The following is a 16,094-nucleotide window of genomic DNA, read 5'->3' on the forward strand; positions in this document are numbered from 1 at the left end:
ATCACCACCTCCACTAGCTAGTATCTCTGTTAATCCCTCCAGTTCAGAATCACCACCTCCACTAGCTAGTATCTCTGTTAATGCAATCGCAGTGTTAGAATTCTAAAAATATCTTCATTACGACATAAGGCTTATGTTATAGCGAGAGAGTGGCCAAAACCTGGGCGCAAAACTACTAGTACACAGTTCGACAGATATATGAAAAAGCATCATAAAATGTTTCTTACTTTTGGTGATCTTCCATCAGAATGTTGGACAAGGGGTCCTTTGTCCAGAACAGGTCGTTGTTTGGATTTAGAACATCGTTTTTCCCTCTTGAACTAGCAAGCACACTGGCCAAGTGGCGCGAAGCTCTCCATTCTGAACAAAGGGCACACAACGCAACACGCCTAACGTCCCGAATAAATTTCAAAAAATCTAATAAAACTATATTGAAAAAAACATACTTTACGATGATATTGTCACATGTATCAAATAAAATCAAAGCCGGAGATAGTAGTCGCCTATAACGAAAGCTATTCAGAAGGCAATCCCACTGTCCTCTTCGCGCCTTCCTGAAAACATGAAATCGGTGACCACGTCATTCCAAGAGGACGTATTCCATTCTCAGACCAAGATAATCACCTCATTTCTTCTCTCACTGCATCTTGACATCCAGGGGAAGGTGTATGACGTGCATGTATACTAATAGCTATCATGCCCATTTATAGGCAGGACTTAGAAGAGAGCCTCGATTTCAGACTTTCCACTTCCTGGTCAGGAAGTTTGTGCCAAATTAGTTCTGTTTCACTCACAGATATAATTCAAAACGGTTTTAGAAACTAGAGTGTTTTCTATCCAATAGTAATAATAATATGCATATTGTACGAGCAAGAATTGAGTACGAGGCCGTTTAAATTGGGCACGTTTTTTCCCCCAAGTGACAACAGCGCCCTCTGTCCTCATCAGGTTAAATATTTCTAAAAAATATATTTTGAATTTCGCGCCCTGCACTTGAAGTGGCTGTTGTCATATTGTGCCCGGCTTCGGGCTTGCAGCCCAAAGAAGTTAACCTCTCCTCTAGTACCCACAGCCATTTCCAGATTTAAAATGCTCAACTAATCTTACACTTTCTCTCTCAGGAGACGATCACCATGGCGATATTGACCATCCTCCTGCTTGTCAGCACGGCTTTTGCTCTGGGAGGTAAGCGTGACATACCTGACACATACTCAGCAACATTTTAATAAAAACATTTGTTGGTGTTGCTCTGTCCTACTTCACACACATGTAGGTATTAATACGCAGGTGTGAAATGGAAATGCGTTTCTATTCACAACCAGTTCTCCATGGGACACCCTCAGAGGTCAGACATTATCAACCTTGACACTGGAGAAATGAAGGTTGTGCCTTGCAGAAGGGCACATAGATAGATATATGAACTTGTCAGCTCACTGATTTGAACTGCTGGCCCAACTCTCAAACAGCAGGCTACCTGCCACTCCTCTAGTTCCAGAGATGTATATTGGTGTCTAGATGCTGGACTGAGGTATTCTGATATGAACGGTTTGATCATTCAACTGGATGTATGATTGGATTGTCTAGCACTATCAGGAAATAACACTGATACAATTTCCAGTCTTAGTTTCATCAGGTCTTCTACAAAACACAGAAACTGGAATTTGACTCCACAGGCCTTTTAAACAAGTAGCAGAACTTCAATATTTAGCCAGGAAACTACTTCTGTATAAGGGCCCATATGGGACACACCCCAAGATTCCAGAATGTATGTCCAGAAATGTATATTGTCCTGCAATGTTATGGTCACATTACAATGTATGTTACCTGTGTACAGATGCTATGATACGACCCAAGACCCCATGTGAGGATGCTAGACATGCCGCTTTAAATGGCTCAATTGGAGCCTACGTCCCCACGTGTGATGACAATGGACAATACACCCCCGAGCAATGTTGGGGCTCTACAGGTTAACACTGGTGCACACGCACGCACAAAATAATCAATTCAGTTGAATGTGACAATTCAATGTGTATATATTGTATATGCAACATGTCTTTCTGGTAGGTTACTGTTGGTGTGTGACCAGTACTGGACAGAAGATCCAGTGTACTGAGACTCCACCAGGCATTGCTATCAACTGTTCCACCAAGGTGTGTGTATATACATACTCTTTCACTAAATGTTACTTCTTTGCAGCTGGTTATTGATGTGTATTTTTTGTTTTCTAATTGTAGATGAAAGGTGTTGGAAGTAAGATCTAGAAGACTGACAGTTGCCTTTACTGTACTACAGGAACTGAATCACATTCCATACAAATAATACATGAAGGAATCCATATTAAACTGTTGTTTTACTTACTTCATTGTTGGTGTGATATGCTGAAACAATGTATATGAACCAGTTCATTTCTGGGAAATGGAGGAAGGGAGTAGGACTGTTATGGTGACTGTATTACCACCACACCGGCAGTTACAGGACATGAAGGCAGTTAAATTCCACGTGACCATGTAGTAATTAGGCTTCTCCAAGCTCTGATGCTGGTGATGGTCATTAGTAGTCTACCACACTTGCTAACTGCCTGGTACTCAGCACTCTATTGTCCCTCTAATCACTCTGACATCAACTCTGATTGGTGGAAATCAGCAAGATTGACAGCTAAGAAGGGGGTTGTGGGGTTTAGTCACGTGCACAGGCAAGGCCTTCCTAATGCCTGTGGATCTTGGGTCCATGATATGGGGCATCAGCCTACTCAGTGACACCCACGGAACACAACTGAAAGAGTTTACAAATATTCACATCCTAACTCTGACTGCAGGACTTGGACTGTGGAATCAAATCTGTCAGTATTTCCTTTGTGTGGGTTTCTCTATATTCATTTTAATTATGGCATCTTTGGTCCTCCGTCGACATCGAAATGTCATTCCAATATATATATATATATTATATACAGGAGTTCAGCAGAGTCCATAATCAGAACCATGCTACTCTGAGGCTGAAGAATTGTTCCAGGCCACAGAGGGATGAAAGACCCCTTTACTGAGTCTACATCTTCACATTTCACTAAATCATTCCATTGCTTGCTTCTTGCATTATATCATCCTGTAAAATAAAGTACATGCTCTTCATCTTTACATGAGTAAATGTTGTATTAGAACCTGTAGGATGACTTGATGATTCATATCTCCTGGTTTCGTTACATGTTGATGCCATCTGATCTTTTAGGGCCAGACTGATCTATTCATGTTCAGGGTACTTCATGTTCATGCCCATATTTGGAGGCAGGGAGGAAACTTGCCTGAACATGGTCAGTACAGTATTAGCTAGCTAGAATGTATTGGTGATTCACATGATTGCCCTCTGTGAACAGGACATCCAAGAAGTGAAATGAATAACTTTAGTGGGGTAAGTAAATGTTCAGCCTATAATTTGCTAAATAGTTAATTTATAACTAGAACGCAAACCACATGACAAAGTATGTGGTCACCTGCTCATCAAACATATTCAAAAATCATGGAGTTGGTTCCCCCCCCGTAAAACTGCCTCAAGGCTTCCGGGAAGGCCTTGCACTAGATGTCAGAACATTGCTGTGGGGGATGTGCTTCCATTCAGCTACAACAGCTTTAGTGAGGTCGGGCACTGATTTTAGGCGATTAGGCCTGGCTCACAGTTGGCGTTCCAATTCATCCCAAAAGTATTCGATGGGGTTGAGGTCAGGGCTCTGTGCAGGACAGTCAAGTTCTTCCACACCAATCTCATCAAACCATTTCTGTATAAACCTGCACGGGGGGGATTGTCATTCTGAAACAGGAAAGGGCCTTCCCCAAACTGATGCGACAAATTGGAAGCACAGAATCGTCTACAATGTCATTGTAGCAATAGGATTTGCCTTCACTGGAACTAAGGTGCCCAAACCAAGAACAACAGCACCAGACCATTATTCCTTCTCCACCAAACTTTACAGTTGGCACTATGCATTCGGCAGGTCGCATTATCCTGGCATCTGCCATATCCAGATACGTCAGTCGGACTGCCAGATGGTGACAAATCACTCCTGAGATCGCATTTCCACTGCTCCAATTGCGGTGAGTTTCACACCGCTCCAGTCGACTCCTGCCATTGAGCATGGTGATCTTAGGGTTGTGTGCGGCTGCTCGGCCATGCAAACCCATTTCTTAACTTCTTTGGGCTGCAAGCCCGATGTCGGGCACAATATGACAACAGCCAGGCCAAGTGCAGGGTGCGAAATTCAAAATATATTTTTTAGAAATATTTAACTTTCAGACATTAACAAGTCCAATACAGCAAATGAAAGACACAGATCTTGTGAATCCAGCCAATATTTCAGATTTTCTAAGTGTTTTACAGCAAAAACACAATATAGCGTTATATTAGCTTACCACAATAGCAAACATCACAACAGCATTGATTCAAGCCAAAAATAGCGATAACGTATAAACCACCAAAAATATTAATTTTTTCACTAACCTTCTCAGAATTCTTCAGATGACAGTCATATAACATCATATTACACAATGCATATAGAGTTTGTTCGAAAATGTGCATATTTAGCGGCACAAATCGTGGTTATACAATGAGAAAAGTAGCAAAGAAAATGTCAGGAGAAATCTTTGGAGAGGCACCTATTCTAATCAGTAACTAATCCAAAACTTGACTAAAAAATACAGGTTGGACAGCAAATGAAAGACAAATTAGTTCTTAATGCAATCGCTGTGTTACATTTTTAAAATTAACGTTACTACAACATACAGCGTGCGTTAAAGCGAGGCTACACTGAAATGAATGGCGGCTTATGCATGTAACATTTTTCAACAGAACAACAAATTATCAGCATAAATAGTTCTTACTTTTTGATGAACTCCCATCAGAATCTTGGGAAAGGTGTCCTTTGTCCAAAAGAATCGTTGCTCGGTTGTAGAATGTCCTCTTCAACGTTGCAATTAGCAGTAAACATTAGGCATGTGGTCCAGACATCACCAACTCCCTAGAACGCAACACTAATACATATCCGAAAAATTGCAATATACTGACATAACCTCTAACACCTCCCAAACCCGGATCCGGGATCCCCCCCATCAAAAAAGCTGACTAGCATAGCCTAGCCTAAAGCCACAGGGATATCATATAATAAAATGTTTATGAAATCACAAGTCCAAGACACCAAATGAAAGATACACATCTTGTGAATAAAGCCATCATTTCTGATTTTTAAAATGTTTTACAGGGAAGACACAATATGTAAATCTATTAGCTAACCACATTAGCAAAAGACACCACTTTTCTTACTCCACCATTTTTTTACTCCATCAGTAGCTATCACAAATTCGGCCAAATAAAGATATAAATAGCCACTAACCAAGAAACAACCTCATCAGATGACAGTCTGATAACATATTTATTGTATAGCATATGTTTTGTTAGAAAAATGTGCATATTTCAGGTATAAATCATAGTTTACCATTGCAGCCACCATCCCAACTCTCACCAAAGCGACTAGAATAACTACAGAGACCATCGTGTATTAGCTAATTACTCATCATAAAACATTTCTTAAAAATACACAGCGTGCAGCAGATGAAAGACACAGATCTTGTGAATCAAGACAATATTTCAGATTTTCTAAGTGTTTTACAGCGAAAACACAATATAGCGTTATAGTAGCTACCACAATAGCAAACATCACACCAGCATTGATTCAAGGCAAAAATAGCTATAACGTATAAACCACCAAATATATAAATTTTTTCACTAACCTTCTCAGAATTCTTCAGATGACAGTCCTGTAACATCATATTACACAATTCATATAGAGTTTGTTCGAAAATGTGCATATTTAGCGGCACAAATCGTGCTTATACAATGAGAATAGTGTCCATAACGTCAAGCAATCTGTCCGGCGCCATCTTGGAAAGGCACCTATTCTTATCGAAAACTATTCATAAACTTGACTAAAAAAATACAAGTTGGACAGCAATTGAAAGACAAATTAGTTCTTAATGCAATCGCTGAATTACATTTTTAAAAATAACGTTACTGCGCAATACAGGGTGCGATAACGCAAGGCTACACTGCAAGAAATGGCGTCTTATGCATTTGACATTTTTCAACAGAACAATGAATTATCAGCATAAATAGTTCTTACTTTTCGATGAACTCTCATCAGAATCTTGGGATAGGTGTCCTTTGTCCAAAAGAATCGTTGCTAGGTTGGAGAACGTCGTCTTCCACGTTGCAATTAGCAGTAAACATTAGCTTGAGAGAGAGAGATACCCAACTTCCTACAGCGCCAAGAAAATAAATACCCGAAAATCGCAATATACTGACATAAACCGATATAATTCGGTTCAAAATAACAAGATTATGATGTCTTTAAAGCAAGAAGTTAACTTCTTACCACTAGGGGGGTGCCATTTCGACATAGTACAAATTAGTTTCCAAATTAAACTGCCTCGTACTCAATTCTTGCTCGTACAATATGCATATTATTATTACTATTGGATAGAAAACACTCTCTAGTTTCTAAAACCGTTTGAATTATGTCTGTGGGTGAAACAGAACTGGACTTAGAGCAATTTCCCTATGTGGAGTTGAGAATGCAGAATTTTCCAACCTGTTCTCAGACCTGTTTATAAATCTGCCTGTCTTCTATTGGTTGAGATGCACTGCATACGCCTTCCTCTGGGTGTCAGCGAATAGAGGGCCTTGAAATGGAGTCTCTAGGCAGAGCTGAAAGTCTATAAATTGATTGGAAACGAGGTGTATCGTTCTTTTCCCCTTCGCTCTGACGCACTGAGGACCTTGGAACGTTCTTTTGGAAACATCGGTTATAGATCTTACACATTTCCGGCTGTGTTTTTATTCGATATAGGCTTTAAAGACATCATAATCTTGTTATTTTGAACCGAATTATATCAGTTTATGTCAGTATATTGCGATTTTCGGGTATTTATTTTCTTGGCGCTGTAGGAAGTTGGGTATCTTTCTCTCTCAAGCTAATGTTTACTGCTAATTGCAACGTGGAAGACGACGTTCTCCAACCTAGCAACGATTCTTTTGGACAAAGGACACCTATCCCAAGATTCTGATGAGAGTTCATCGAAAAGTAAGACCTATTTATGCTGATAATTCATTGTTCTGTTGAAAAATGTCAAATGCATAAGACGCCATTTCTTGCAGTGTAGCCTTGCGTTATCGCACCCTGTATTGCGCAGTAACGTTATTTTTAAAAATGTAATTCAGCGATTGCATTAAGAACTAATTTGTCTTTCAATTGCTGTCCAACTTGTATTTTTTTAGTCAAGTTTATGAATAGTTTTCGATAAGAATAGGTGCCTTTCCAAGATGGCGCCGGACAGATTGCTTGACGTTATGGACACTATTCTCATTGTATAAGCACGATTTGTGCCGCTAAATATGCACATTTTCGAACAAACTCTATATAAATTGTGTAATATGATGTTACAGGACTGTCATCTGAAGAATTCTGAGAAGGTTAGTGAAAAAATTAATATATTTTGGTGGTTTATACGTTATAGCTATTTTTGCCTTGAATCAATGCTGGTGTGATGTTTGCTATTGTGGTAGCTACTATAACGCTATATTGTGTTTTCGCTGTAAAACACTTAGAAAATCTGAAATATTGTCTTGATCACAAGATCTGTGTCTTTCATCTGCTGCACGCTGTGTATTTTTAAGAAATGTTTTATGATGAGTAATTAGGTAATACACGATGGTCTCTGTCGTTATTCTAGTCGCTTTGGTGAGAGTTGGGATGGTGGCTGCAATGGTAAACTATGATTTATACCTGAAATATGCACATTTTTCTAACAAAACATATGCTATACAATACATATGTTATCAGACTGTCATCTGATGAGGTTGTTTCTTGGTTAGTGGCTATTTATATCTTTATTTGGCCGAATTTGTGATAGCTACTGATGGAGTAAAAAAATGGTGGAGTAAGAAAAGTGGTGTCTTTTGCTAATGTGGTTAGCTAATAGATTTACATATTGTGTCTTCCCTGTAAAACATTTTAAAAATCAGAAATGATGGCTTTATTCACAAGATGTGTATCTTTCATTTGGTGTCTTGGACTTGTGATTTCATGAACATTTTATTATATGATATCCCTGTGGCTTTAGGCTAGGCTATGCTAGTCAGCTTTTTTGATGGGGGGGATCCCGGATCCGGGTTTGGGAGGTGTTAGAGGTTAATAGACTATCTGCATCTCAAATGGTACCTACATGTTATGTGGCTCTTGTCAAACTTAGTGCACTATATAGTTGTGCCATTTTGTGGAGTGGTTCCCTGAATAAAAGATTTTAGACTAATCTGTACCTTTTCAGTAAATGGGTAGTCTCTGACAATATCTATATGCTTCATATTCCCTATGTAGTGCATTATAGGCCCTCGTTAAAGGTAGTTCATTACATGAGGAGCCATTTGGGAAGGATACATATTCCTGTGTGCCAGGCTAATCTATTGTATGTGGTTGAAGAAATGATACCTGAGTTTTGGCAGAAGACTAGTAGCATCGTGTTGCCCATACTCGCTTCTTGGGGTCCTCAGTACTGGATTTAGAAAATGCTGCTTTGGCAGTTGGTTAAGTTTTGTACCTTACAGTGGGTTTCCTTAACCTCTCCTCTAGTTTCCACAGCCATTCCAGATTTAAAATGCTCAACTAATCTTACTCTTTCTCTCTCTCAGGAGACGATCACCATGGCGATATTCACCATCATTCTGCTTGTCAGCACGGCTTTTGCTCTGGGAGGTAAGCGTGACATACCTCACACCTACTCACCAACATTTTAAAGACATCATAATGTTGTTATTTTAAACCGAATTATATCAGTTTAAGTGTTTTACAGCGAAAACACAATATAGCATTATATTAGCTTACCACAATAGCCAAAAACACAACAGCATTGATTCAAGCCAACAGTAGCGATAACGAATAAACCAGCAAAAGATATTACGTTTTTCACTAACCTTCTCAAAATTCATCAGATGACAGTCCTATAACATCCTATTACACAATACATATATTGTTTGTTCGAAAATGTGCACATTTAGTGGCACAAATCGTGGTTATACAATGTGAATACGTAGGCAAAATGCAATAATGTCCGGAGAAATCTTGGAGAGGCACCTAATCTAATCAAATAACTATTCATAAACTTTACTAAAAAATACATGTTGGACAGCAAATTAAAGATAGCTTAGTTCTTAATGCAATCGCCGTGTTAGAATTCTAAAAATAACTTCAGTACGACATCCAGCTTACGTTATTGCGAGAGAGCGCCCAAAATCAAAGCGGAAACACAACGACACATTTTCGACAGAAATAGGAAATAACATCATAAATGGGTCCTACTTTTGCTGATCTTCCATCAGAATGTTGTACAAGTGGTCCTTTGTCCAGAACAATCGTTGTTTGGATTTAGAATGTCATTTTTCCCTCTCGAATGAGCAAGCAAAACTTGCCAAGTGGCGCGAAGCTCTCCATCATCAACAAACGCAAAAAACGGAACACGCCAAAACTCCCGAAAAAAATTCAATAATCTGATTAAACTATATTGAAAAAACATACTTTACGATGATATTGTCACATTTATCAAATAAAATCAAAGCCGGAGATATTAGGCGTCTATAACAAAAGCTTTTCAGAAGCATGACTTCCGCGTCTTCCTGAACAGAGGAAATTGGGGTCCTGTCATTCCAAGCTGTCTCTTTTGACCATAGAAAGAGCTTGAGACCCTATTTCACCTCTACCAGCCTATTGACATCTAGTGGAAGGCGTATGAAGTGCATGTATACTAATGAATTCAAGCAAACGATTAGGGAGGCCCTGGAACAGAGCCTCGAGTTCAGTTTTTTCACTTTCTGACAGGAAGTTTGCTGCAAAATGAGTTCTGTTTTACTCACAGATATAATTCAAACGGTTTTAGAAACTTGAGAGTGTTTTCTATCCAATAGTAATAATAATATGCATATTGTACGAGCAAGAATTGAGTACGAGGCCGTTTGAAATGGGCACATTTTATCCAAGCTACTCAATACTGCCCCTGCAGCCATAAGAAGTTAAATGAATTACTTTAGTGGGGTAAGTAAATTTTCAGCCTATAATTTGATAACTAGTTAATTTTATAACTAAAACACACACCACATGGCATTCGGGCAGGTAACATTCTCCTGGCATTTCTCCAAACAGATGTCAAAGTAAAGCTCTCTCTCTCTCTCACACACACACATCAAGGATGGAGTGACACAGTGCGGTGCTTAATAAAGACACACAGAGCCTGCAATGGCATTACCATTATCTCTAGGCTATGCCGAGTTCAACGAGATGCCCCGCTTGACCGTAGCTCGCTTGGTCTGAGCGCAGCGACTGTGAAAAAAAGTAGGCCCATAATGAAGCCAGGACCTAAATTTCAAGTGCTTTTGGGTGACAGTGAGAGAACCGTTAGGGTTAGAAGCACAATTGGATGTCAGGAACGTTACTGAGGTCCTCCAGATCTGTGCAAGCCTAACCTTGACCGTGTGACATTAACCCTTAACTTCTTTGGGATACCCCCCCCCTTCTCTCAATTTCCGCCTGAAGACATACCCAAATCTAACTGTCTGTAGCTCAGCCCCAGAGGCAAGGATAGGCATATTCTTGGTATCATTTGAAAGGAAACACTCTGAAATTTGTGGAAATGTGAATTGAATGTAGGAGAATATAACACAATAGATCTGGTAGAAGAAAATACAAGGAAATAAACATACGTTTTTTGTTTTTATTGTTGTTGCATCATCTTTCAACTGAACAAGAACAGGCAAACATTCAGATATGATGCTGGGGATAATTCTGATGCAGAACATAAGATGGCAACAGTATTAGAAAAAAGTTTCAAAACGATATCTTCAGGAACGAGTGAGCTACATGACATTGAGCATGTAGTCACCCAGGTGTCCCACACAAGTTGCCCAAATGTACCCAAATGGCCAAATTGGTACAGTGATACATTTTGAACTAAATGACTATATACAAAATACTAAAATGCTATTCTAACACACACCCCAACAAAAAATAATAATAATAATATAAAAATTTGAAAATTTGAAAAAAAATTAAATAACAAGGGTAACTATTTACACACATTCAAAGTATAATATACAATATTGTGAAGACCCTCAGTCCTCTACATAATATTGTTCTGCTGATGCCATGCCCAATAGCAGTCTCTTTCTGCTGTAAAGCAGAGGGTTACTGAACAGGTGGTGCAGGTGATAGGGCATTTCCTGTGACAAAGGGCACAACGACGTCTCCCCACTGTGCCCTTTTTGCCCTGAGGCACATTCATGCCTGCAGAGATGAATCTGGGCAGGTGAACAGCAGAGGTAGAGGGGCCAGAAGGTGCTGCAGTAGACTTGCTGTAGCAAGCAAGCTCCTGGATGAGCAGCTCTCGGAAGGCTAGCTGTGAGATGTGGGGCTGTCCACGGCTCTTAGCCATTTCCTTCTGGAGGATGAAGGAATTCACCACAGCAATGTCAATGAAGTGATAGAAAAATGTCTTGTAAAGGCAGTTGATAGAGGGGAGCAGTTTTCCAGTAGTCTTTCAGGGTTTTCAACTTCACAATACCCATGTAAATGACCATTGACAGGAAACAGACAGAAAAAAAGATCTGACATGGAAATGGGCTTCCATCCCTCTTTCTTGCCTGCCTGCTTCTTAGCACCATACTTGTTAGTGTTCAACACCAGGGAATCAACAACAGATGAGGTGAAAAACAGCTGGAAAAGCTGCATGGGGCTATACTTAGATGTCATATCCAGCTTTGGGCCTAATGGCCTCTTTGGTCTGAATAATGGAGGTGGAGGCGCCACATCCTCCTCCAGCACAGAGTGCCAACGACCCTCCTCCTCTCTGATTGCAGGTGTATCTCTTCCCCATCGCCGCTTCTTTGTCACACCTGGCAGGGCGGGGGTAGATGTGGAGCCGGAGACAGCAGGGGTCCGGCTAAATGAACAAGCTCCCCTGGGGGATGGGCAACTTGGCAGTGGGGGCTCCCAATCAGAATCGGAGGGACTGTGAAATAAAGACAGACACACAGATTATATATTGAGTAGTGAAACAAAATCATTTTGGGGATCTGTGGTTCTATTCCATGTTTAGATCAAATAAATGTAAAATATCTCATATATACAGACACACAGATTATATATTGAGTAGTGAAACAAAATCATTTTGGGGATCTGTGGTTCTATTCCATGTTTAGATCAAATAAATGTAAAATATCTCATATATACACACACAGATTATATATTGAGTAGTGAAACAAAATCATTTTGGGGATCTGTGGTTCTATTCCATGTTTAGATCAAATAAATGTAAAATATCTCATATATACAGACACACAGATTATATATTGAGTAGTGAAACAAAATCATTTTGGTATTATTTTCAAACAACAGCATGAGAGTTACTTACCAATCGAGAATTGCGTCTTCTCCATACAAAAACATGTCCTCAAATTGGGAGTCCAAACTTGACACACAATCTGATACATCTTCTTGTAAATCTGTGTCACTTTCTCTAGCAATCTCATCAATAATTGCATGTAGATCTGTATAGCTGGACTTTGCCTTTGATTTTCCAGATTTACTCGCCATAATTATTTCAATAATATAGAGGAAAATGATCTTGACTCAATACTGCTAACGCGCAAACAACGTGGCTCCTTCGGGTAGAAATTTCAATGGCGAATGTTAGCGCAAACAACGTGGCTCCTTCGGGTAGAAATTTCAATGGCGAATGTCTGCGTAACGCGTGACTTTCGTTCAAGACCGGGTCTTCCCAGATATAACCATTAGATATTGTTGTTTACCTCGGCTCATTGGCTCTCTACCAAACTAGATTTCAAGACGATCAGTGGTCATTGGGCCAAAATACAGTCAATCAAAGAAGCACTGGTCATGTCATAGGCGCTCAATGAGGTCATTGTTTGGTGTGTTCAAATCAGTTCATTTCGGTCAATATGTCCCGTAGAAATAACCATCATGTATGGTTGTGTTACTAACAAACAGAGGATTACAATGAAACCCACCTTGACTAGATACAGGTACATCTAGTGTGAGTAATTACATCAACTGTTTCGTCGAAAGTTGAAGGAGTCGAAACTCATGACACAAGCCGTTTACAAAATGTGTCGTGTTATGCTATAAAAAAAAAAAATATCGAACAAAATGACCATTCATTGTGAAGATTGGACCTTTTGTATTGCCAAAAGAAGAAGATTTTTACAGGTAATTGATAATTTTATTGCTATTTCTGACTTTTGTGACGCTACTGTTTGGTTGGAAAATGCTAGTTATACTTGTGTGTCTGGCGCGCTGTCGTCAGATTATCGTAAGGTATGCTTTCGCCGAAAAGCATTATTGAAATCTGACACCACTGTTGGATTAAGAAGTAGATAAGCTTTTAAATGATGTTAGATACATGTATTTACAAGAACGTTTAATACTACGAATGGTGTATTTAGAATCTTTGCGCTATGCTATTTCACCGGATGTTAGCCAGATGGGACGCTAACGTCCCAGCTAGCCTAGAGAAGTTAACAGTGAAAACAGATTTTTTTCATATCACAGATTACAATGACATCTCTCCCCATAGGAATACATTGCCTGCTCCTCTAAATTCAACCTGAAGCCTATGTGGGTTATGAATTCCTTATGAACCTGTCTTTGATGAAAATCCATCAGGCCACTATGAGGTATACCTGTGTCGATTCTAAGCTTCCTGAAGAAACCGGAAGTGTTAAAATCACCCTAAAAGTGTTTTGCCATACCCAATCTGCAGTTTGAGAGAAATAGTGCATTCAACCCTGTGTAAATCAGTCAGTTCTTAACGTAAAGCCTTAAAAGTCAGGATTCTGTAAAAGCTTACCCCAATGAGGATATGTGTTTACTTTTAGCATCCTGTGCCAACCGGAAGTGCCATAATTGGGGTCAAAGGGGCTGTTTTGAAGGGTTAAAAAAGTCAGATCTTTCCAAAACTTCATATGTGTGATTGGGCAACGTTCATGAACTGTAAATCAGTCATTCATCCCATCAGATTTCCAAGAAAAACTCACACTAACACACACAGCAAGGATGGAGTGAGACAGTCGGGGGCTTAGAGACACACAGAGCCTGCAATAGTTACCTTTGTTCAAACTATCAAAGAACCATCAGACCTAGAGCTCTGAAACTTTAGAAATCTGTTATAGAGCTCAAGTCGATAGTGCACTGTGAGTTATGTGGCTCTAGAAGGTTCTCAGATCGAGAAACAGCCTCGTACATTTGCAATAACTTCAATTCACTTTGACCATTACGAAAATGACGACATTTAGAAAAGTACCAGAGTCACAAGACTAGGTGCATTGAAACCGCCTCGGCTCATAGAGACGGACCCCAACGTTTCTGTCCGATAGCTCATTCAAGGACCCCGTAGCAACGCCCGGAAAATGTGGATTTTCAGCACCAATTAAGGTCGCTGCTCGGGCTCAGCTAGGCCTACACATAATGTCAGAACTGGACCAACAGCTAGATAGTAACTAGGTGTCATATGTTTTTATTATGGTTTAAACAGAAGGCGCTGTGAATTTTGGGCCTGCTCTGAAATATGTGATAGTTGGCTTCTAAATGAGTTTGAAAAAGTGGGTGTGGTGTCAGTTTGTATCAGTTTGTTGTAAGGATGATATCTAATTGACTGATGGACGGTGACTTGCTGGCTGACTTTTGTCCATTTGCAATATGTTTAAACAGTGATGAACCATCACCAAAAAGACAGACTGAAATCAACACTGTAAATGGCATCACCATAGTCTCTAGGCCTTGCCGAGTTCAACGAGATGCCCCGCTTGACCGTAGCTCGCTCTGAGCGCAGCAACCGTGAAAAAAAGCATGCCCAAAATGCAGCCTGTCCCTAAATTTCAGGTGCTTTTGGGAGACAGCGGCGGAACCGTTAGGGTTAGAAGGACAATTCAACCACAGGAATGTTCATAAGGTCCTCCCGATCTGTGCAAGCCCAACCTTGACCGTGTGGCATTAACCCTTAACAGTGAAAACTGATTTTTTTCATCTCATAGATTACAATGACATCTCTCCCCATAGGAATACATTGCCTGCTCCTCTGAATTCAACCTGAAGCCTATGTGGGTTATGAATGCCTTATGAACCTGTCTTCGATGACAATCCATCAGGCCACTATGAGGTCTACCTGTGTCGATTCTAAGCTCCCTGGATCAACCGGAAGTGGTTAGAATCAAATTGCCATACCCAACCTGCAGTTTGAGAGAAATAGTGCATTCAACCCTGTGTAAATCAGTCAGTTCTTAATGTAAAGACTTATAACTCAGGATTCTGTAAAAGCCTACCCCAATGAGGATATGTGTTTACTTTTAGCTTCCTGTGCCATCCGGAAGTGCCATAATTGGGGTCAAAGGGGCTGTTTTGAAGGGTTAAAAAAGTCAGATATTTCCAAAACTTCATATGTGTGATTGGGCAACGTTCATGAACTGTAAATCAGTCATTCATCCCATCAGATTTCCAAGAAAAACTCACACTAACACACACACAGCAAGGATGGAGTGAGACAGTCGGGGGCTTAGAGACACACAGAGTCTGCAATAGTTACCTTTGTTCAAACTATCAAATAACCATCAGACCTAGAGCTCTGAAACTTTAGAAACCTGTTATAGAGCTCAAGTCGATAGTGCACTGTGAGTTATGTGGCTCTAGAAGGTTCTCAGATCGAGAAACAGCCTTGTACATTTGCAATAACTTCAATTCACTTTGACCATTACGAAAATGACGACGTTTAGAAAAGGACCAGAGTCACAAGACTAGGTGCATTGAAACCGCCTCGGCCCATAGAGACGGACCCCAACGTTTCTGTCCGATAGCTCATTCAAGGACCCCGTAGCAACGCCCAGAAAATGTGGATTTTCAGCACCAATTATGGTCTCTGCTTGTGCTCCAAATGACCTATCGAGCCGAAACTTGGGATTCGAGGTCGCCTCAGCTTGGCCTACACATACTGTCAGAACTGGAC

At 40.1% G+C, this 16,094-nt stretch overlaps 1 protein-coding gene across 1 annotated transcript; it reads left to right on the top strand.

Moving 5' to 3' along the window:
• Nucleotides 1-1,133: 1,133 nt before the first annotated feature.
• On the top strand, nucleotides 1,134-8,788 carry LOC120038003 (saxiphilin-like; the record flags this gene model as incomplete). Its single annotated transcript, XM_038983948.1, has 4 exons — nucleotides 1,134-1,185; nucleotides 1,835-1,966; nucleotides 2,065-2,150; nucleotides 8,725-8,788. Coding segments are annotated over exons 1-4 (334 nt in total), but the record flags the coding sequence as incomplete, so codon positions are not given.
• Nucleotides 8,789-16,094: the final 7,306 nt, after the last annotated feature.

The sequence above is a fragment of the Salvelinus namaycush genome, unplaced genomic scaffold (assembly GCF_016432855.1).
Source record: "Salvelinus namaycush isolate Seneca unplaced genomic scaffold, SaNama_1.0 Scaffold2026, whole genome shotgun sequence".
In the NCBI taxonomy this organism is placed as follows: domain Eukaryota; kingdom Metazoa; phylum Chordata; class Actinopteri; order Salmoniformes; family Salmonidae; genus Salvelinus; species Salvelinus namaycush.